Source organism: Etheostoma cragini, chromosome 3 (genome assembly GCF_013103735.1).
Source record: "Etheostoma cragini isolate CJK2018 chromosome 3, CSU_Ecrag_1.0, whole genome shotgun sequence".
Taxonomy (NCBI): domain Eukaryota; kingdom Metazoa; phylum Chordata; class Actinopteri; order Perciformes; family Percidae; genus Etheostoma; species Etheostoma cragini.
The window spans coordinates 18851630-18875823 of NC_048409.1; the positions used below are offsets into that span (position 1 = coordinate 18851630).

Genomic DNA, 24194 nt, shown 5'->3' on the forward strand with positions numbered 1-24194 from the left:
GGTCGCTCAAAGTTCATGACACAAGCCTGACCATATTTGGCTGCTGGCTCCCTCAAAGGCTTAGAGCTGAAATTTGAAATGATAGAGATGGAGGGAGGGAAGTACAAACAGTAACTGGAATTTTCATTGGTTGCAGCTGGGCAATATGGACCTGGGCTTAATGCAGGAAGTGTGTGTGTGTGTGTGTGTGTGTGTGTGTGTTTGTGCATACATATGTGCATGCATGTCAGTTTGCCTGTGGACGCGTGTGAGAGAAGCGGAACGAGGGTTAATACGGACCAAAGCTTAGACATTTCCAGATCCATGTGCGAGTTTGAAAAATAAAACACATGCTCTTGCGTGCATGTAAGCATTCATGCCGGCATTTGTGTGAGTGACAGAGATATTGGAGCAATATGAAAAAGCTTAAGCTGGAAGAATGGGGCTGCAGTATGAAACCTGTGTGTGTGTGTGTGTGTGTGTGTGTGTGTGTGTGTGTGTGTGTGTGTGTGTGTGTGTGTGTGTGTGTGTGTGTGTGTGTGTGTGTGTGTGTGTGTGTGTGTGTGTGTGTGTGTGTGTTTGGAGAGTTTGGGCCGAGCAGACCAGAGCAGCAAAGAGGAGCATTTAAAATTATAGAAAAGATTATATCATATTAAAACTGTACACCATAACAATGTAGGAAAAAAAATCTCAAAAGGTTGGTTGCTTAATCTTCCGTGGAAGAACACATTCAAAATGAGACTTACTTACTCATGCAAAGTGACATTTAAAATGTCAACCTTGTTGAATGTTTGAATTTCAAAATTCAGAAATTCAGGCGTGCAGTTGGGCCCTGGGTATCTGTGTTCCACAATGTTCAGCAGATTAACAGAGGTAATGTTTAGATGGTTTTCTTGGTAACAGCATCATCTATAAGTGAAAATAACACTATAAGTCTATTACAAGCCTTGGTAAACAAAATCAGCTATGTCAATTTTGCTAAACTGCAAAACTGCATGGAACAAGTCAGTAAGTGATTTGAGCATGTTTAATACATCTGTGTTTAAGCATCTAATTTCTCTACAAAGAATCCCCCTTTTTACAAACTGAACAGTTTAGATTGGAAAGTTTAATAAACCTGATTCACATGTATGTGTTGTGTGTTTGTGTGGGTTTGTAAGTGTATATACTTAATGTACAATGAGACCCAAATGAATTATAAATGCGTCCAAATGATTTTGAACCCATTTTAGAAGCCTGGTCTCCATTCAGAGAGGTACTTTAGGTGCTGCAAGACGTAAAAAAAACACACACACACACACACACACACACACACACACCTTTCTGCAACCTCATCTATCCTTTGTCCATCTTCATTTTTTTGTTTTATCTTCCCCCCCGTACTTCCCTTGTCTTTCTTATTTCTCTCTCCTTTCATCCCCTTGATCCTCCCTTCACATCTTCACCTGCTCCCATCCTCCTCTTCTAACCCCAGCCAGCAGGTCTACAAAGTAGTGCTTTCTGTGTGCCAGCAGCAATTCCTGGAGAGCAATCAGGCAAACACACCAAGCCAGTCCCCGCTGCATGACTCACAGAGGGACAGAGACAAAGACAGACAGACAGATAGAGCGCGCGAGAGAGAGAGAGAGAGAGAGAGAGAGAGAGGTAGACTTATTATGATGTGAGGGCATAAGGATTTTAAGCTGCTAAAAGCTGATGAGAGGGGGCAGGTTGGAGAAGGACATTGAAAAAAAAGTGGACCGAGAACGAAAAGGCTGTGAGAGAGATTAAGAGTGGGAAGCTATGTAAGAGAAAGGCTGGGAGATAGAGAGAGATGGGGGCAAATAGGGGGCAACCTGCGCAATCTTGCATGCAGACGAGAAGAGCAGACAGGCACGCAGCTCAGCGAGGAGGCACGAAGAGAGCAAAATAACTCCTCCTCCTCCCTCTCTCTATCCCTCTCCACCCCCAACACCCCTGCCCCCTTCACTCTATCTCCCTCGTTCCCCTCTGCCAAAATAGCAAAACTCAGCACAACAGTCTTTTACACGACACAGTTACCCCGGGCCGAGCAGAGAGTGGGGCTGAGGGAGCAACCAAAGGGAGGAAAAAGGGTGCACTGGCAAGGAAGAAAGAAAATGGGAGTAAGAGAAACATGTGCTGATGGATGAGTCCCACATTCAAATAATTTAAAAATTTAGATATGGCTGTCAATCACTATGAAGCGAATTTTGAATTTTTGTTTAAACTTTTAGTTTTACTTATTACAATTCTTGACACGAGGGGGACACCATTTAGAAAGAAACCGGGCCCAAGCAAGGATTTAAGATAATTATAGCTACAATGAGGTCATCATCAGTCCCCCAACACACACCCCACCCCTCTCAAATACTTTTGATCAGAAACCAGGAAGATTCTATTTTTATTATTTGGTTTCATCCATACTTCATTTATTTTGTTAACCGTTAAATTGTGCTTTCTGTTCATTTTTGGGGGATTTAAAAGTAGTCAAATTTAAACACATAGACGCTTATAATGCTGTAATGAGCTTAGAAAATTAAAACCATGTGGACAATTAAAGGAAAACTTTGGGTTATGAGCTGGAACTATTTTTCCCAAGATAACCAGCAGAGGCTCCAGAAATTAACTGGGTGGCCAAAACAGTCCCGCACATAACTCCCCATAAAACACAAATTGTTGTTAATACACTCTGGTTATTGCACAAATTAAACAAACGAGATATATAGATAGATATATCAGATGTTGTCTCTTTGGAGAGAGTGAAGGTAGCTGTTTCTTTCTTTTTTCAGTCTCCTAAGCCAATATTCCATTAATCCCGAAATTCACAAAAAGATAAATAAATAGTGAGGACCTGACCTCATCGCCCACAATGGTGTCTTTGGATCTGGAAACAAATAAACCCTTTAAATAAGAACAAGCCAGATAAAGAAAAAGTAAGGTTAGATAAATTAATTAGAGATAGAAAGACAAAAGATGAGGTGAAATAAACAACTGGTGTGGGGGTGGGTGGGGGGAGTTTATCTGAGAAATGAGGAGTGAATGAGCTGCAGAGGAGGAGGAGGAGGAAGGGTGGGGTGTTGAGTTCTTCTGCTGCCCCCCCAGTGTGCTGTGTCTGGGCTGGGACAGACAGCTACCTCCACTAGCCTCCCTCTGGACCGCATTAGACATGGCGCTCAAATAATGCACTGCTGGGGATGTGGGGGAAGGAGAGCCTTAGGAGGTGGCAGACAGAGGGAGGGCTGAGCTAGGGGGAATTCTCTGGTGAACAAATAATCAGATGAACTCCTCAAAATCGCTGAATTATGACGCAGCTCCTATTGAGACCAGCGGTCTAGCCAACAGCATATGTCTGACAATTATACGAAGCAGAACAACTAATATTGTTACAGCCATTGTATTGGCCAGAAATTCTTTTAAATTGCTTATAGGATTTATTGTTCTGGATAAAAACATCTTCTCATCTGACTCTCAGCAGCAAAGCGAATAAGCATGCTTCAAACTATTAGTCTAACTCTTTTGAGAAACAACTGGCTTTACAATACCTGCTTGTATGCATTCTCTAAATACGTTTTGAGTGAATGAAATCTGTATTATGCTAATTGTGCTGTGACCCAATTAACCGTCCTTCACAGATGCCACGTGGAGAGTCTTCTGAGAGTGCTGAATGGTCTTATGTTTACAAGAATGTCTAGCAGGAAGGTTAACAGAACACCATTACCCTTATATTACTAATAAATCAGACTCAACATGATTTGAATAAAGCATAAGTTCACCAAGTCGTCTTTTTTTCTTTTAGTTTCTTTATTTAATCAATGTTACATTAAACTAACATAAATAATTTTTTATGAACAAAAGGCACACAGTTCAAATATAAACAAAGAGAACTTCTGTACAGTTTGTCTTAATAAAACATGTCTACTGTCTCTGAGCGAGAGAGCGGTCCAAGAGAGATGAGCTTCAGGGTGGTTTGTTGACAAAACGATACAGCGCTCTCAAGTCTCAGCATGAAACGGTCCACTGTTCAAACCCCCGCAAGGAAATAATGTGTGGACGCAAAGGCAAAAACGCGAACCAAGCACAGAACTGGCTTCATGTGAAACTTCTGCCGGGAGGTTTTCTGTGGATGTCCATTTGTAAAAGTCCCACTAAAACTCACGTCCATTGTCTGTTTGAAGAGGCCACAAGATTAATTTCCACTAAACTAAAAGATTCAAACACGCAGCACATCGACTTAAAAAAAAAAAAAGGTAAGGGCCGGAGGCTGGGTAAACACATACAATGATTTTAGTAAGAGAATGACGGGGTCAGTGTTTCTCTATGGAAGCGTCTGATTGGTTGGTTGCGTCTTCCTCCAAATAACTCAGCCAGTTGGTCATTCACAGTAATGGCCGGACGCTAACTGTCTACTACAGCATTTGTCCTGATGTGGAGTAGAGTTCATTTACAGCCATACGACTACGTCAAAATTAGATGAGGGTTAGGTTTGGTTTTTCCTGCATCTGCTCCAGATCATAAAATCTTGTTGTGATCATCACTAGGCTCCTGTTCATACTAGATAAAGTACGGTATACCAGTCCTGTCAAGTCATTTAGGGTCGCAACTTTTAACCGTTGTCATCCATCTCTGAACACTAAATCAAACAGGTGTTGTTAGTCCAGTTATGTCCAGTTTAATCTGTTCCTGACCAGTGTGCTCTTTACTGCAGTCCAGTCTGGGTGGATCAAGTTGACTGCAGACCTTAATCAAAGTCTTTGCAAACATGTCTTAGACTGTTTCAACCTGTTTAGAGCTGCCGATGTAAGGTGAAGTTTAGTCTGGCAAAGTGATTCCAATAAAGTTGAGTAAAACAACAGCCATTAAGTACTCTAAAGTAAAATTCAGTTTGTTACTGGTATGAACTTGTACCTTTTATTATTAAGTACAAAACTCCACCCGTCCGGCGCTTTAACAGACTAAAACAAACTATGAGTAAGTATTTGCAAATACAGACAGACCCAGTGATGATCCAGGGCTTAGACGGCAACAGTGCTGGGTACTTCCTCATAGTGAATAATAAAGTAAGGGTAGCTCTGGTCATCGTTGAAGATGACATAGATCTGAGGGTCCACCCAGTTGTCCACACAGGAGTCATAAAGGTCACTGGAGGGGTCACGAAGGTTGATGGGTGGAGGTCGCCGCATGGAAGGATTTCCTACAGTAAACCTGTATAAACACAACAAAGAGGACAGAGACAAGGTTAGTTATGTGGTCGGGAATATAGTGTAAACTGGAAAGCAATGGTCTTTGCATTTGTGTTATAAAACATATTTCCACTCAGCTCTGCAAGTCTGGAGTTACAGAAGATGAATGTACCATGTAAAGGAAGACTTATATATTTAATGATTACAAGACTTTGGCTCCTCCGTGTGTTATAGGACACCTTAAAAAATATAAGCATATGCAAGTGCATAAATTGAGTGGATTGTAATTTTATAAAAATGAGCCAGCGCATTGTAACCCATTTGTTTTCATCTCTTAAATATTGATGTCAAACGCCAAAGCCCCGTAATACATCAATCTTTATTCCACTTTCTCTGGGGTCATGAATAAAACATATTAAAATAAGAACAATTTCAGCTACAGACAAAGTTGGTGGGTCTGTTTACCAGATATAGTTTCAGACAGAAGAGTCCGCTGCACCATTTCAAAGCTGTTGCAGTACGATGGGTTCAGCCAAATCAGCTGTTTTCCATGTGAGGCTCTAGATTTGACTTGCATTTGAACGAATTGGAGTAGCATGACACATAGCATGACTGAATGATGGTCTATGGAAAAGAACGTCCGGATTTCCATGATCCAAATTAAAGCTGATATGTTCTGTGAATTTATGTTGAAAGAATTAAGACTAAGATTGTGATAAGGTCAAAAAGGGATATTGTTTACGCAGAGGCATTAAAAAATGTAACCCCAATAAAAACTGGATACATAAAGCCTCAATTTAGCATCCACCAAACTATGTCACTTCCAGCTAACCCAACACATCAAAACATGATGTCCTGGATAAGATATACTACTGATACAAAGAATAATTAAATATCTTATGCCACTAATATTAAGACATGTTGAGGCTCAATATCACATTGAATACACTGAGATGAATACTGTGAGATGACTCAAATGATTTAAATATGTATATTTAGTTTATGGAGAGGAAACTATGTTTTTAATATATCTGGTTACATTGCTGGCAATGTTGTACATGAATGCGTCAGGCTGCTTTATGGCAAAACTGGATTTATTTAATTATTTATATCTAGGAAATGTGTTGACCTTAAATATTTAATTTCCTCCATTAGCCAAAACCAGACAAATAATTTATTGTAATATACGTTTGAACATACAAAAAATGTACTATATTATTTATAAAATATTGAAGATAAAATATTTAATCCATATCACCAATAAAGCAATTTTTGCAGTGATTAAGTAGCAACAGAGACATGAAAAATCCAATCTATCATCCCCCCCCCCCCCCCCCCCCCCCCCCCCCCCCCAATAACAACTTATGAACTACAACACCCACACACACCTGCCAGTTAGCACTTTGGCCAGGAACATGCAGTGGACTCCTTTGGGGGAGCGCTTGGAGAAGTTGTGGGAGTAGACAGCCTTGCGGGCGAAGTATGAGCCCTGGCCAAACATAGTGGCGTGTTTGCCGCAGACTCGGGGGTCAAAGTTGTGCTTGCAGATGCCCTCCACCACGTCGGCTGAGGTGCCGTGGAAGAGGTGGCGCTCACTCAGCAGCCGGTCCATCTCTGACATACGCCGGGACATGTACTCCTTTTTCCTGTTGGAGCAGAGACACAGAAGGTTTGTTTTTGTGTTGTGACAGCCTTGTTTGCTCTAAACAGGGTAAGAACATTGAGCCTAATCAGTTTCTTGAGCAACACACACACACGCACAGTGCACACGCACACGCACACGCACACAGCTTGTTTCATGTGAGCGGATCAATCAGGCATGTGGAGGTGAAAGCGTTTCGAGCCAGAGAGGCTGTGACCGAGGTGTGACCTCTCATGACCACACAGCTTGTGACCTGACAGATAGATGGTGCATGCATCCGAGCATGTGCGCACGCACATTCACACACTCACACACACACACACACACACGCACACACACACAAACACACAAGCACACACAAGCACAGTTGCAGCGTGCGTCCCTGTTACTCACAAACACACACAATGTCAGTCATATTGAAACCGTGTAGTACCAGTCAGTGTGGGAGAGTGTAACTGTCACAGCTGATAGAACCAGCCTGCTGTAACCACAGCGGTTAGCCCACTGTGTTTGCGACAGGAAGATAATCTTCACAAAAACATCTCTCCATCCGCCGTGTTGACACACCACCTCTGACTCCTTCTCACGAAGTCCCACACAGCTGGTCCCATTTGCCCTATTTTATTTTTTTCCCTTTCCTCTGCTCACATTGTTTCTCATTCACCGTGTGTTTGTTGTTAAGAAATGTTTTTATTCATGTTTCTGTCTGCAAGTGTATTTGCAGCTGTGACTGAAACATTTTGAGAAAACTGAATAAAACAGAAATCTGCTGAGAAAGCTTAACAATACATGTTGTGCCATAACAGCAAAATATGAGAAACTAGAACAAAAAAGGAACCCAATAATTTAAACAGAAACCACACTGCACTAATAATTGGTCCAACTTTAGCACCACTTTGGGTTAATAATATCATGTAAACATAGATATGAAAGACTTATAGTTCTGTTTGTAACCTAAATACTATCTTAGGTCTACAAGTGTGGTCAAATGTTTTGACTTTGAAAACAAACTACAATCACATCACCAATTCAAAATCAAAACTCATACCATTCTTATAACGTAGTAGCTGGTGATAATGTCAGCAGTTCAGCAGAGCCACATTTAAAAAAACAACTGACAAATGTGTCAAAGTCATATGCCACAGCTGCACTACACAGCGTGTAAAGGTTAAAAAGATGCTTCTAAAAGAATTTAATTCACTCAAACCTGACAACAGTGAACCTTCTAGCCCAGACTGAAATGTGTGCTCTGTTTTACAAACAATTTACACATGTTGTCAGGGGTACTGGTGTGGATAATTGGAAATGCTTCATCAGGTTAGATTAACAGATGGTATCTCCAATAATGAGGAAGTCCTTCAAAAAGTAAAAAGCTTCCTCTCCTTGGCTCACCTCTTGTATTTCTCCCAGAGAAAGGGGTTCTGCACACGCTGGATCTTGAGGATCCTGAACTTGGTCTCAGAAACTGTCTTGTGGAAAAGGCTGTACACTGTCCGGTAGCTGCGGTCTTCACGTGAGACCGGCACCTGCAGGAAGTCCTGGCTCATCGTCATGGGTAACCATGTTTCCGGAAAAAGGCTGGCTGGGTTTATGGTGGTCGGCGAGAGGGGGTGCGATACAGAGAGATCCATGGACGAGGAGGAGGATGAACAGGGGAGGGGAGATGAAGAGAGGCCGCTCAAAGTCCTAAAGAGAAAGAGACAGAAAACATGTTCGATATTTGGTTTCCTAGTAGGGAAATTACATGCAATTGTAAATTCAGAGGAAAGTTGCTAGAAAGAGCTATGTAATGTCCTATTAATGATGGGAATACGGAGACTGTTTGAGTTCAATTTATTAATTTAAATTACTTGCTAGCATAGATTACTGAAGTCAAGATGTTTTAAGTCATTGCTCAACAAATTGTGGAGAGCTTCATGTTAGAAAATGTAATATTTGTTGAATAACAAGGATGCAATTCAACATACGTGTATGGACAATATATTTATTCATAATTCAAATTGAAAGTCCTGAAATGTTAAATTGAACTGTAAAAGCCAAATCTTAAATTGAAATGTAAAATTCAAAAGATAAAACGTTTTACGTTTCAACCTCGCATTTTCAGTTTCCTTTTTTAAATTTTATTATGGCTAGATTTTTCACCAGTAGCGTAGTAAAATAATACTATTTTTGATTGTATTTGATCTTGCTTCGTTTTCTCTTTGGACTTTCAATTTGAGTTATGAATAAATATATCCTCCATAAACGTGTAGAATAATATGGCAATGATAAATTAACATTAATTGGAGTGTTAATTTCCACCAGCTGATCTACACAGGAAATTCTACTAGAATCAACAACCTCTTATAAACTCAACAAAAATAACAGATAACGGTCTTAAAAGCTATTTTTATTCTCACTATAATTACTACCAAATTACGTAGACATTTAAAGGAAACATTTGAGGAATAAACCCATAAAATTAGGAACTTCCTACAATCATTCACTTTTGTTCCCCAACCAATATAATATATTTCAGGATAGTTTACCAAAAGATTAAAAAAAACTAATAAATGAAAACTGTGACGATAGACAGTCTAATAAATACATGCAAATTATTATAAATATATCATTGTAACCCACTCCTTTGTATAGGCATTCACATGCAGTACAACAGGCTTTAACAAAGAATCACTTTTATAACAACTAGTATTTTAGACATAAAGACTGTCTTGATCAGAGTAAAAGACTTTACTTTGATGAAGATGATGAGTCACGTTGAAATATAAACTGCAGCACCTTATTAAACAGGTCCTACTATAAACTTACCAACCACAAGCCGTGCATTACAGCTCGCTACCTATCTCTACAAAACCTCTATCCACTGCAATGAACTCACAGGTCTTTGCTTTGCCATATTCATACTCCACCAACTGTTAACAATGACATCACTGCGCTGCTGAGTTGAGCAGCTCCACAGCAGCCGTCACCGACAAAACAAAACAGCAGGGCCACGCGAAAATGAAACCCAGACACCAAACAAGACAACAGGGAGGCAGAGTGACGGAGAGACAGGAATAAGAACAAGAGGCAGGGAAGAATAAAGAAGCCAATTGCAGAGCTGTCATGAAAGTGTCAAAAAGGCATTTTTGTTTGGCATTTGAGTCAATAACAGTGGTTGGCTGTCAAGTCAATGCTCTCGTAAAAGTGTAAATGCTGTAAGCCCTATCAGCCATAAGAGTGTCCGCATGTGTGTCATCAAGAGACTGTGATCAGTGCGACTCTGAGTCAGTGCGACAGTTTTTCTCATCTCTCATCTCTCTCTCTCTCTCTCTCTCTCTCTCTCTCTCTCTCTCTCTCTCTTATCTTGTCTGTCCGGTCTCGATCTCCCCCTGCAATCAATGTTTCTATTCCCCTGTGTGCTTTGAAGAGATCACAGGCACAGCCTGCCGCAGAAAACAAGTGTGAAATGAAAAGGGACAGATACCAAGAGAGTGATAGAGTTTCGAGAAAAGATGGAAAAAGATAAAGATTAGAAAAAATAACGGGGGAGGAAGAGATGGCTGAAAATAACATAATCAGGAGAGAGAGATGACAGAAGGAGAGGGAGGGAGGGAGGGAGGGAGGGAGAGAGGGTGCCAATCAAGCTAATGACCTCAACCTCTAAGCCTAGCACAGATTGTTCCTGACACAGACAGACAGACAGACAGACAGACACTTGTCTTGACCACTTGTGAGGACATTGCGTTGACTTGCATTCATTCCCGTGAAAAAAAAGTGAATCAATCACAACGAATGGATGAAAAAGTTCCAGAAACAAATCCCTAGATCCAAATTCCACCTCCCCACATTCACAGTTCACACTCCTTCACTCAACAGCTCTACTGTGTTATGCACCCACTCTGGAAACCATTTGGACCTCTCTCACTTCCTCTTACTGTATTCTCTATCTCACTAGCTGTCTCTTTCTCACTTCATTCCTTTCCTGTCTCCAGCTTTCTCTAACAAACTTTCTCCCTTTCCTGCTCTCCATTTTGTCTCCTCTTTACTGTCAAGGCCCGGTAGGAACAGCTCGTACTAGAGTTTGCTCTGTGCGGGACACTAGCAGAACACTGCTACAGCAGCCTGCTTGGCAAGGGAAGTGAACTATTCTTCAAATGGGGTGAGAGGACTCCACTTGTTTCCAATCTGGTATCATTTGTTTCAGGAATATCACTGAGGCAAGTGCGGCGAGGCAGATCACTTTACTGCTATAAAGAGAAAACGGCAGCTGAAAAATGAAAATCCAGAAACCAGCGTATTTCCTTTCAGAAGAAAGTTGTGAGACAAATAAGATTTGAGACCAACTGAAATTACATCAGTGGATATTTCTTTGATATTGTAGGCACTTACTGGATGTCCATTCACTCTTTCTTTCTTTCTTTTTTTTGTTCTCCCCTCTCTACTCTCCTCTTGTATTACTTGTTCTAATTTGCCTTGTTATCTAATTTTACGTCTCTGAGTCAGGCCCACTCCATTCTGTACAGGGCAGCTTTGGTGTACCAGAGACTCTGTTTGAGCTCAAAATCTAAAGTGTTAATATGGGTATCAAGTTCAGCTCAGTGTTCGGAGGCTTTTAAGTATTCAGCCCTAAGTGCAACATTAGCATTGTGGACCGACCTCTGTGTGCCTGCCTGTTCTCAGGAGGCCCACAGAACATAAAGAGCCACAGGGACACAGTGTATCACATGCTGAAGAGCTTTACTGTGTGTGTGTGTGTGTGTGTGTGTGTGTGTGTGTGTTCTTGTACTCAACGTGGCATGTCTAAAATACAAAATATTTTCTAGAATTAGAAAACATTTGTTAAACCTTGTATTTAAGTTGCCTTTTGTCAGCTGGCCAAGTACTACAGCAGGAAATTAGCCGTAGAGGCTAAAGCTGCTTCTTCTACTGTACAGTGAATTAAGGGGGAATGTCCACAATATTATAAACTAAACTCAACTAAACTAAGGTTAAGGTTTGAGTGCTAAATGATCAGCGAGACAAAGAGAAAATGTCAATCAAGGGAATGACCTCTAACTTTCAACTGAGGACTGACTGTTCCTAACACTGTTCTTAAGCCTTGCTATTAATTAACAGGTACTCTAAACCCTGATGATTACCACAATGTTTTGTTATCCTTCTGCGAGATTATAAGGCCGCTCAGAAGCAATACTTTTTGCAACCAAATAGCTTTGATATCTGCAACACCAAGCATTTTTCAAAATTAGCTTGTTCCGTCAGCTCATCCTTTGTTTTTTTAAATGATTAGCACACACAGGACAAAGAGTCCACATCCTAATGTCAGCATGCTAACAATGGTAGCATGATGTATAGCAGGTTCATTGTTTGTCATTCTCACCATCTTAGTTTAGCGTGTTAACACGCTAAACTAAGATGAGGGGACATGAATGTCTCTACAAACTCTCATTCCAGATCCATCCAATAGTCGCCTGATAGTGGGTTGACCGGCAACCCAACATTGCCACACCTAGAGCCGCACCGCTAGCATGGCTAACAAAACCCAAATCTGAATCTGCTACATTCAGTCTCTATATGTCCTGACTTCCTTTCCATTTTAAGAGCATCAGTGATATTGAAATCAAGTGTTTAAAATCTTTACTTACTGTAAGTGGGGTGTAAGCATCACAGAGGACATGAACATGGGCCGCTTCTTGATCTGACGCCTGAACCCAAAGATGGCATTCTGCTGGAAGCCCTCCCTGATGTTGAGGATATACTGGTTCTGGAGCGTAATGAATCGCACTTCCTTAAGACCCCTCAAACTTGCCTCCTCTATGAGCTTCACCACCGGCTGTGGAGGAGAAGAGGTGGAAGAAATAGAAAAAGAAATGAAGGAAAGGAGGACAAAGACAAAGAAGAGATTAGACTACAATTGTTGATCATTTTATACAGCTGACTGAGGAAGGAAGAGTTTGGAGAGGGAAATGTCAGTGAAGCATGGTGTAATGTAGATAACAAAAAGCTCAACTGATAACGACATCATCAGGACACAAACTCACACTTACACACAGATAGAAAATAGTCATCTGGTGATATAAATTGAAATTAGCTGGGGACAGTTGTTTCACAGGCCGTTTAGGTGTGTATATGTGTGTGTATCTGTCTAAATCGATCCCATCACAGTGGCTAGACAATCGACTGGCGTGGGCAGAGTTAATGCGTCTGGCCTCATGTTCATGGAGCGTACATGCAAACACACACACACATAATTGCACTGAGTGGCTTACCTCAGAGTACTCCCTCCAGCCAAAGTTGTCTCTGCAGTAGTACTTCCACACTGTTTGACAGCTGGGGGTGGGGTTTGGGTTCGTTGTCGGCGTGGGTAAAGGGCTAGCGGGAGTGGTCAGTCGTCGTACACGGTCATATTCCAGGTCACACACACGCATTGCCCCGAAGTCTAGGGAAAACACTCGGCCCCTGAAAGACAAAGTTAAAATCATTGTGAAAAAATAACTATCGGCTGCACCCAGCGGAAAAAAAACGACGGCTAAAATGTAGTTATGGCACGGTAACCTTGTTATTGTATGGTTACAGCTAATAATTCCATGCAACCTTAATTTAACTTGCCGTGAAGCAAGATGACCAAACCTCTAATTGCTCATTCAGTAGGAGTTACACAGGATGACGACATCAACTACATGACTTGCATGTCACATGTAAACATGCACGGAATAGAAAGAGACATGACGTACATGAACAAAACATTATAGTTACACACACTGAAAATCTAAATTACAATGGAATGATTCACATATTAATCTTTACTTTTAAAAAAGACCAGCACAGAAGAATATATGTCAAGATTTAAACCAGAATGACGTAAACAAGACTGCCAAGGAATATGCTATTTCTGCCATTTCACTATATAGCATGATGGTCATAGGAATATTCCAAATTAGGGGACATTTGTTTATTGACTTTCTTGCCGAGAGTTAGATGAGAAGGTAGATAGTACTTTTCTGTCTGTATAGTAAATATGACGTTACCAACAGCAGCCAGTGAGCTTAGCATATACTGACTGTGTTTATATTATGTTAATAAGTAATGAGCTTTTGCATTTCTGATTGGGGGATTTTGTTACCTTTGGACAGAGCCATGCTAGCTAAACTTTATGCTGTTGTGAGCTAACCTGCTGCTGGCTGTAGTTCATAATATATTCAGTGTACTGACATGTGAGTAGTTTTGTTCTTCTCATCTAATTCTTGGCAAGAAAGGAAATGAGCATATTTCCCAAAATGCCAAGCTATTCCTATTCCATAGCTTCGCCTCTCATTTTTGTGATCTGATATTTGTCTTGAGCAGTTATCAGTCTTGTAAATGGAAAATGGTTTTGTAACATAATGCAGTATTAGCATGCAACGTAAAGGGATTAATAAAGCCAAGTTTAAATAAAAAAATAAATAAATAAATTGTGGAAACGCATAATCTTATAATATGCATACAACCTCCCTTAACCTCTCTTTGTCTCGACAAGTGTGGATCAAACCCCCCGTGTGTGTGTGTGTGTGTGTGCATGCATCCATCTTTCTACATTAGTCCTCCATAGGGCCTCTGGCAAATCCTTTCTGGGTCAGACATACCACTCACATAAATGTGGGCACCATAGACTGGCACGCTATGCCATGGACGGCAGCCAGACAGAGAGGCAGACACACACGCTTGCACACAGCCATGCACATATGCATGTACAACACACATAGAGATAGATGCAAAATTTGCAAAACAGAGAACCAATGCAGACCGCCTGACATTGTTAATAAGCTCTTTGATTTTTGCTGGAAAACTAATTGGATGTCATGTCAAAGGTTTGTTCCAAATAAAGCAAATAAATTACAGTCATCAGATGTTTCATCTAAAATACAGATAAGCTGAGTGTGTGGACCTGCTGAGTTATTTGTTCAACAACCTGCAGAATTGAAATCTTATATTGTAATAGATAAACTGTATATAAGTAATAGTTTTTGTTCACTATAAGTGCAATTAATTTTCACTGGGGTTACAGGCACACATATTGTACACAAACAGACATCAGTTTTGGTCAGGTGCTGAGACATTTCCCACAGACATACATCAAAGGATACAAATACTAATTACACTATATTGACATTCAGTGTTTCAGCTATAGTACACTGTGACTGAATCTTCGAAAGAGGAAGTGAAATAAGAATTAATTCACTAAGCACATGCAGAAACAAAACAGTAAGTGATGATTGAGTCACTGATTATCAGATCACCAGATTTCCAGAAAGACAAGGCAGATGCATAACGCAGATGTCCATGAGTTATTTTTTTTCTGAACTGCATTCAAGCATTTAAGTAACTTAAACTCATGTTTCGGTTTTAGGTGAACAAAAATCAAATTTGAATACCAAAAACAGAGCTAGAACAGAGAAATGGAACAGATGGAGATAGGTGCTAGAGGAAAAGACAGGGATATCGAAGGATGCGGAAGGCAAGAAACTGAAAATGTCGCACAAACAAATTAAGTTTAGAAACAGATCATCAGTTACTTCACCCCTGGTCAGCTTGTTCTCTTCTGCTCATAGTGGTCTATTTTCCCCATTTGTTCTGTCATTTCTGCCGTTTCTTCTTTCACCGCTTCTGTTTCTCTGTACTGTGTGTCTGAAAAACCTGGACCTTTTCTCTTTACTGCCTATTTCTCTCAGTAGAGAACATTTTCTGCATGCAAAGGTGTGTTGTTATGACAAGAGCTTCTGTGTGTCACTTATTTTTATATATGTATATATATATATATATATATATATATATATATAAATAAGTGTGTGTCTGTGTACTCGAGAGTGACTTATGATGCACAGTTTCAGGTTTAATTATGAGTAACTTAAGTGAACTTAATTGTCTCATTTACAAGCAGCCTTCCCACCTCACTGACAGATTAAGTCAATCTCTCTCTTACGCGCACACGCGCGCACACACACACACACACACACACACACACACACACACACACACACACACACACACACACACACACACACACACACACACACACACACACACACACACACACACACACACACACACACACACACACACACACACACACACACACACACACACACACACACACACACACACACACACACACACACACAAAGACACACACAAAGACACACACAAAGACACACACAAAGACAAATCTCAAGAGAGGTCAGGCAATGATTTAAAAAAAAAAAAGTTTCACAGAGTCCTTTCCCCTCCATTGCTTCCAGACTAGTTTGTGCTGTTTGAAAAAAGAAAATTCTGCCGGTTAAATTAAGGGTTCTGAGATTCCTCTACTGAGTGGAGGCCAATCAAAAGTTGGAAAGAAACGCAAGGCACACCCACTCTGGCAGGGTCAACACTTTCAAGACCAGGTTTGTGCAAAGTTACACACATCAAAGTCAATTGTAAATGCAAATTGAAAGAGTGGCATGTTTTAGTTTAGTTGTGTTTGTATGCTAAAGGTGAAAGAAGAAGGCCCATAAACAAAGCATGAGGGTTGCACAAACTGCAATGTCAAAATGGCTGTTCATCACCCACACTACACACATTACACACACACAAATTTTCTCACGGCTGCACACACAAGGACCCACATACCAGCATCAGTCATGCTATCGTGAACGTCACAGGCTAGAAAAAAGAAAGAAATAACATGAGAGCTCACTCACTGGCGTACAAACACACAGACATTCTTTCGACAGATTCATGTACACACGCACAAACTTCATCCAGTCACGCCTTGATAAGTCAGTCAGTCAACCAAATCTGCTGACGAAGGGTTCTTTCTCACACACAGACTCACACACACACACACACACACACACACACACACACACACACACAGCTTAGTGTTATTCCCTTATGTCAGAGCTATTCACTTTCCAGTTATCTATTTAAATGTACTTTATTTGATTTTTGATTTTTTTTTTGGTTTTAGGGCTGTGAACAACATGAAATAACGCAAAGAGAACAGGAAATAATGTTCACCATCATCTCCTGCATGTCCTGGATTGTTCCTGTTAAGAGTGTGTCTCTGTCCTCCTCTACAGCACATCTTTGAGCTCATAGTTCAGGGTGTTCTCTCTCAGTCCTTTAACCCTCTTTGTAATTGTAAAACACTTTCCACTTAATGACAACATTTCCAAATATTTTACACATCTTTATAGAAAATGATTAATAGAGGGGTGAGACAAGAAAAAGAACAGGATAACAGATCCAGTTAGGAAAAATAAGGAAGCGGTGGAGAGGGGAAAGAAAGATAGAGGGTTGAAGGCAGACTCTGAGTAATAAGAGGCAGAGCGACCCAGACCTCGCCCTGATTCATGGCATGGGCTGTCTGACACGTTACAGACACACACACACACAGATTATCTTGACACACCCTGTTTTTACACACGCACAATCACCACACGCAAACAAAGCTCTCATAGACACAATCATTCTTGATTTTCTTTGATTCGTGACACAATGAGCTAACATGGAATCCCCCGCGATATAAACACAAGCTCACTTGCACACTCCATGGTGTCAGGTCACTCTGCCCTTGGTGGGTGCTTAGTGACTTTTTATGTCAGTTAGTGACAAGCAGGGCTTTTATCACCTGGCCGACAAAAGACACACACACACACACACACACACACACACACGTGTCCCACTTACAAAGATATTACTGGAAATTGGCATCACCATAATAATAGGTTATTCCTGTAAATAATAAACATCACATAATACTCTTTAAATAGGCCATTGAGGAATAAAACACACACACACACACACAAAAACACATACACAGACACACACACAGACACAGACACACAGACAGAAAGTGCTCCAGTCCCCTTACAAAGATATTACAGGAAATTGGCATAATAATAGGTTATTTTTGTAAATAACAAACATGACGTAATACTCTTTAAATAAGCCATGGGGGGAAAAAAACACACACACACTTCATTACAGCATAAATCTGTTAACAGGCAAATGTACATCTGAAGATTATCACAGTATAACTTTTAGAAGCGATGACTATGAGAATTCCTACTGCTGGGTTTATGACTAAGGCGGATTAGCCCGACTTCCACTCCTGCTTATCATATGGATGGGATTAACCTGTGCTATGGATCATACACACACATGGGAACAGCTCAGCACAGAACACACATATGCTACAATAGACCAGACAGGACATAATCAGATGCAGACAGACAAAAAAGCTCAATTGATTTCTTGTCTGTCCACTCCGTCCTCCTAGCACACACACATGGCAGATGGCAGATCATGCCAGTGTTGCCATACCGACAGTAGAGCTTGTTAAGTAATCTGCTACTCTTTAGATCACTAACAATGTTATCATTTAACTGTGGTAACCACGGTGATGCCTTCATCGTGTGAGTCTACTTGCGTGCATCAAAAGAGCTCTCACACACACCCAGTACAACACAAAGCTTGGAGTAAATGACTGAACTTAGCGCTGAACAGTTTGAACGCTACGCAGCATATGGACTTTCCTGTTTGGCTCTAATCACCTGATCAGTTCTTAAGAGTCCCAAACCAATACTGAGTCTAACCTGGGTCTACATATCCCCCAAACAAACATTCACAGCCACCAGAGGTTAACCACCTATATTAAGTCCTAAACTGTGGTGTAAATAAACACTGGATTTTTTTTAAACAACACCCTACACAACTACGAATTAGCCAGTGTTTACTTCCTGTGGATGAATGGATAAACAAAAAAACAAAATGTAAGTGTTATTTGTCAGAAATATCATGTGTGTCAGGAATGAAAAGATTTTACGTCATGCCAAATGTTTTGTGATTGTGTTTTCAATCTACCATTCTAAAACAGTCAAACCTGTTTTAGTGTTCCAGGTTAGAAAGACTTAAAAAAAAAAGTTTCATGCCTTGGGTGCTTGAATGAAATGTAGAAATGCACTCCAGAAGCAGCAACAGGGAGAGTTATGATAAAGAATAGCCATGATGAGGATGTATTTGACAGTTAAAGACCTTCCAGGTAAAATTTAAAATGTGTTGACAGTGCTTAGAATGGTATAATTAAGTGAAAAAGAGTGTAAATTCAGTGATTATCTAGCTTGTAACAATGTGCGTCAAGAGACTTGAAAAACTACTTAGAGAAGATTTCAGAGTGAGACTCAACTTTTAAAATATCACACAGAAAATTTAACCAAAACAACTCCAAAAGCCTGTGTGCTAACCACACCATAAACAAACACACATTGTGTTGTACAAAGTTTTTAGTGCACATTACAGAATAAATTCCTTTTGCACAATATAAAAAGGGAAATGATAATTGCTATCATCATAACGACATACATATGGTAAATTATTCTGGCATTTCTCTTTTCTAGCGTAGTTTCAGTCAAGTGACCCAGATGGTCCTTGCTGACTGTGCGAGAGTGTAACAGACTCAAAGAGCCTCTGAAGAATTTGGGTTGACACCACCAGGTGCATATCCTGTTTGTGGAGCAATAAGCACTTTGCATAGTTTCAGTTGAAAACATGAGTCAACAAGTTGAAAAAAACATACAAATCTTTGTGCACACACGCAAACATGTGTGTATGTGTCTGCAAGTGCTTGCGCAGTAAGTAGATGTAGTGTGCATGTGTGTGTGTGTGTGTGTAGTGTCCACACAGACATAAACAAAGACAAACACACATGGCTGCTCAAAGGGCTCAGTTAATCATGAAAGACCTGATGATGTGGACACGGCTGATAGTTTGAGGGTATAATGGCATAAAGACTATGTTTATACAGACTGCACTTTTAACCCGATTCAGACAATGACGTGACGAAGACAGTGTTTCCTGATTACATTATGAGACCATACTTGAAGTGAACATAAAATAGTTAAATGTGGTAGTTTAAACCTTAAGTTGCTGTAAAGGCTGGTTTACACCTTAATCAACCGATAAGTATGACAAATGCTTGACAATGTCCACTTTTTGCAACTGTAATTGCTACTAGAACAGGCTGAAAAAGTAAGTTAATTCCTTTTGATACTTGGTTTATCCAAAGTAATTTCTCAAACAAACATGCCAAACGTTCTCTAGTCCCAGCGTCTTAATTGTTGAGAATTTGTAGCTTTTCCTTTACTTATGTGATATTAAACACAAACCAGACATTAGAAGACGTCAAATTTCACTTTCGGAAACTGTGATGGTGAAAAGCGCTTCAGACCAAATAATTAATCGAGTAATTATTCGACAGATTATTCATTAAGGAAAACAATCAATAGACGCAGCCCTTAACAGTACAACAGAAAATATGTCTGACACCAGAAAAAGAAAAGCTTGCTGGCAATATATTGGTTGGTATAGATTTTCATGGACATAGTAACATTACATCATGGGATAAGAGGGGACAGTGGGACTCAGACTTTGTCATGTGAGCTACTGTGGATGGGACATCTTCGGTCACTAATATAGTAAACTGGAATATAACAGAATAAACAGACGAGCAACCTGTGTTTAGAAAAACATGAACAGCGTCCATGTCGATACACTCATTCTGCGTGATTGCTCCTGTGTGAATGTACCTGCATACAGTACAGTTACGTAGGAAGCGGTGCATGCTCCTTTATGTCACCTCACTGAGGCTTGCCAAGTGCTTGCATGCATGTGTATATATGTGGGTGTGTGAGAGAGTGAAAGAGAGTTTTATCTCTGCCTGCTAAAAGGCGTGCGTGTGAGCACTGCAAGCCACTGAGCTTCTCTGTGCAGCCAATTCGTGGGAGCGTTTGCGTGCCAAGCAGTGTGTGTGTGTGAGTATACACGCTGGTGTGCATGTCTATGACCGAGGGAAGAAGAGAAGCTGCCAAGTGCGTCCGTGTCAGTGACCGCACAAGGCAACTGAGGGTCATAGAAGTTCACAGCTTTCTGTCATGAGTGCTGTAAAGTCTCTGACCTCACCCAATCACAGGGTGAGTAGTAGGAGCGGGGGAAAAATACAGGAAATAGATAACCAATATCAGGGCTGGGGGCTGGAGTAAGTGACTACACAAGGGCATGATAGCTGATATGATAGTTCAAATAAAGATGCATGTCAGGTACACATTAACTAGACACGTAATGGCCAAAACACACACACACACAAGATAAAATGACAAATATACACTTTCACACAAGCATTAATAAACCACATTAGGTAAGGGTTAGGGATCAACCTAACTGTGAAAATAACAGCCATACATGAACATTCACTTGGCTGCAGTTAGTAAGCCACATGTGTAGGCTACAGAACAGCTGTAGAGTTAAAGTTTTCAGTTTGTCACTGGTGGTGAAACCAAAGAGGAAGCTCATGCCAAGTTCTACTGTTTCCAAAACACCAAACCAGAAGTGCTTATCACTCACAAGCAGCCTATCAGCTTACTGCACCATTGTTGCCATGTCACAAGTGTAAAAAATGTGTTAATTCATAGGTACTTGAGGCATGGCAACAATGTACTTATCAATTTACCACACAGTGGCCTTTTTAGCATTTCTTATGATACTACAAAATACTAGCGTTTGTGAAATGTAATACTATACTTTCTTCTTCTGGTTTTATAACTATTGATCCAGTAAGAGTATTTCTGCTACCTGTTATCAATTGTCTATCCATCTTTATTGAGATTTATTAAACATAATATATGTGTTGTTCAGAATAAACAGAAATATCCCACACATGCACTTGTAGGATATTTCTGTTTCTGTTATGATTTAATTGAAAGTGAATTAACCCTCCGTGCACAGGTAACCTACAGATCCAAAACAGAAATACAGAAATACTCTTTTACTGCTTCCCTCCACAGGAGATTGTGTTTCTATCCACAGGCCTTACAATATACACAATATCGAATGAAATAGCCTGCAGGTTGCAGTAACCACTATAGAGGGATACTTACTGAAACTTGAGCCTGACTTGCTCATTGTCAGGGTTGCAGTACAGTCTCTCCAGCTGTTCCTGGGAGTCGTCTGCTATGCTCTGCCACGTCTGATTATTGGTCCTGTGGATCTGCCAGTGATAGGGCAGGACAGTGTGGTGGTGGGCACAGTCATTGCCATATACACACTGTCCTTGGAGGAAATCTACACAGATGTCCACTGAGTCTGACTGGTGAGTATGATACTGGAGCTGGGTGAGCAGCTCAAAAACCAAGTCCAGGGAGGCCTCTTCACTTTTATCCTGAAATAGTACCCCATTGTCAGGCTGCAGGAGGAGGGGGTCCTGGACGCCGGTGCAGGCTTTGACTGGAAGGTTTTGAGCCTCAGAGGTTAAGAGGTCATTGCTTTTGATGCTCTCCCCCTGGTGAAGAGCCTGGGGTGCAACTGTGGGAGGTATGTCCCTGCCGGGGGGCGTTATTGTCACTGTGCTCCCAGCCGCCCTGAGGCCAGGTTTCGGCTGAAAGCGGCGGCTGTCGGGGGTAGGGTCCGTGATTTTGGGTCGCTCCCCTCGCCGTTCAGTCTCCTCCAGCTCCGCAGTAGTATCGTCTATTTCCACATCACCGTCCCGGGTCATTAACCCCGGTACTCCAGTCCCGGCTGTGGGGTCGACCGGGGCTCCTGGGTTTTTGAGACACACTTGCCCCCTACAGTTCTGTTTGACCACGGCCGCTGCGCACAGGTTGCCCGGAGTCCGGGCCGGCTGGTTCCGGGGAACAAACACCCCATCCCCGGACACCAGCGCATCCGTGCTAAGTAAAGTGGTCAGTATGGGATCCTCCAGGGCGCGGTGGAGGCATTTGGCGTCCAATTTCCTCTGCTTCTTTTTGAAATAAGGTTTCACCAGAGGTATTTTGTCCGGGAGCCCGACTATCTGCTGTTCCGTGAAATCTTCCCCTTCGTCCATATTTAAACTCATATCCAGGGAGATCCGAGTCGATACACCGTCTACGGATTTCTGGAGAATGTGCAAAGTTTTATCCATGATCCCCTCTTAAATCCCGACAGTCCTGGGAGAAACAGAAAGAGAGAAATAAATAGGTAGGCTAGTCATCAAAGACAACACCTATAATCCTATAATCTTAGTTTCCAAGGTGAAGTCATCCTGGCGCATAAAGTGATGATTAATAGGTTGCTTGGGCTGTAAAAAAAATAACTATGAAAACTCATCTTTCCCTTCCCTGAAAGGAAAACCCGCTCTATATAGACTAACTGCTGAAACGAAACCTGTATAACCCCTCCGACAAAAATAATAATGTCCCTATAGGAATAGGCTAATTAGTAGCCTAGCCTTGTAATTAACAGGAATTACACAGCAACAGCCACAGCAACGATCAGCTGGAAAAAACCTATTATGAACCCATGTAGCCTATGAATGTTAGATTGTTCTTCTCGTTTGGAAAGGGGAGACCGGTTCACGCAGCTTCTTGCAGCCAGTAGGCCAACTGAAGCGGAAAAATATGACCTAATCCTGCTGTGGGGAACCTGAGCACAGAGTCACCAGTTTCAGATTTTTATTTAAAAAACCTAGCATAGCGAGTAGATTGGACAGTGTATTTCGCTTTAACTCTGTCTTTGGTCTCTCACTAACGTCATGCCTGCAATTACAGCTGCGTCTACGAGCAGGAGCGATAAAATCATCATGTAACAAAACCTCTCTCTCTCGGGACGAAATATTTTGATCACGGGAGTCCGATACGCGGCCCTTGCCGTCTACGTGCAGCTTACACATCGTTGCTCGAGCAAGTTTGCACGTAGGCTACAGTCGACACACACACACACCGTAGGCTGAAGTCGAGACACACACAAACACACACAAGACACTGCGGCGGAGCAGCGAAAATATAGCATATATGGGGCACACAAGAGCTTTATTTCACCACGTCGCTTTTACAGCTTCCCTCTCGTTAACGCACACTTCTCCAGCAGACCCGGGAGCTGTACGGGCCGCAGAGTTGAAAAGCTTTTAAAAAACAAACACCGAAGCACTGCAGTAGGCGACTGGCAGGGTGATATGTTTTAGAGCCGCTGTCCAAGAGCCGATTTAGGAAAAAACGAACACCATTTCTACATTTCTCTGACACAACACGGCGAAACCCTACCTGCGCGAAATAGTCCGCCCCTCTCCCTCTGGTTTCGACACTCTTTGGAGGTTAAAACCCAGTGGGTACATCGGCGGATCTCTGTATCCAGTCTGTTGATATTAGTATCCGTGTCTGGACTAGACTGTAGTCCGGTTAGGTTTCTCGTGTCCCTCTACTGCCCCCGCCGATCCCGTGCTCTGTCTCTATTTCATGCCGTCTGTCCGTCTCTTTGTATCCTTCTACCGGATAGAAAAACGCAGGAAAGAAGCAGAGACTGACAAAGAGCGGAGGAGCACAGCTGTGGTGAAAGACGCTCTGCCTGCCTCCCGGCTCCGCACAGCC

At 41.4% G+C, this 24194-nt stretch overlaps 1 protein-coding gene across 1 annotated transcript; it reads right to left on the bottom strand.

Moving 5' to 3' along the window:
* Positions 1-3774: 3774 nt before the first annotated feature.
* tiparp (TCDD-inducible poly(ADP-ribose) polymerase) lies at positions 3775-24194 on the bottom strand. The gene is made up of 7 exons (XM_034867008.1): positions 23871-24194; positions 21732-22778; positions 13050-13239; positions 12426-12613; positions 8194-8487; positions 6548-6805; positions 3775-5181 (listed from the first exon to the last, which is right to left on the bottom strand). Exons 2-7 carry the CDS (start codon positions 22751-22753, stop codon positions 4992-4994), a joined length of 2142 nt encoding a protein of 713 aa, XP_034722899.1. The 5' UTR covers positions 22754-22778; positions 23871-24194; the 3' UTR covers positions 3775-4991.

Excerpts from the sequence above, each read along its gene's own strand:
- tiparp (XM_034867008.1), bottom strand. The coding sequence starts at position 22,753 with ATGGATAAAACTTTGCACATTCTCCAGAAATCCGTAGACGGTGTATCG. Across the intron at positions 12,614-13,049 it reads GCTGGAGGGAGTACTCTGAG|CCGGTGGTGAAGCTCATAGA; the intron begins GTAAGCCACTCA and ends TCTCCTCCACAG. Across the intron at positions 6,806-8,193 it reads CTCTGGGAGAAATACAAGAG|GAAAAAGGAGTACATGTCCC; the intron begins GTGAGCCAAGGA and ends CTGCTCCAACAG.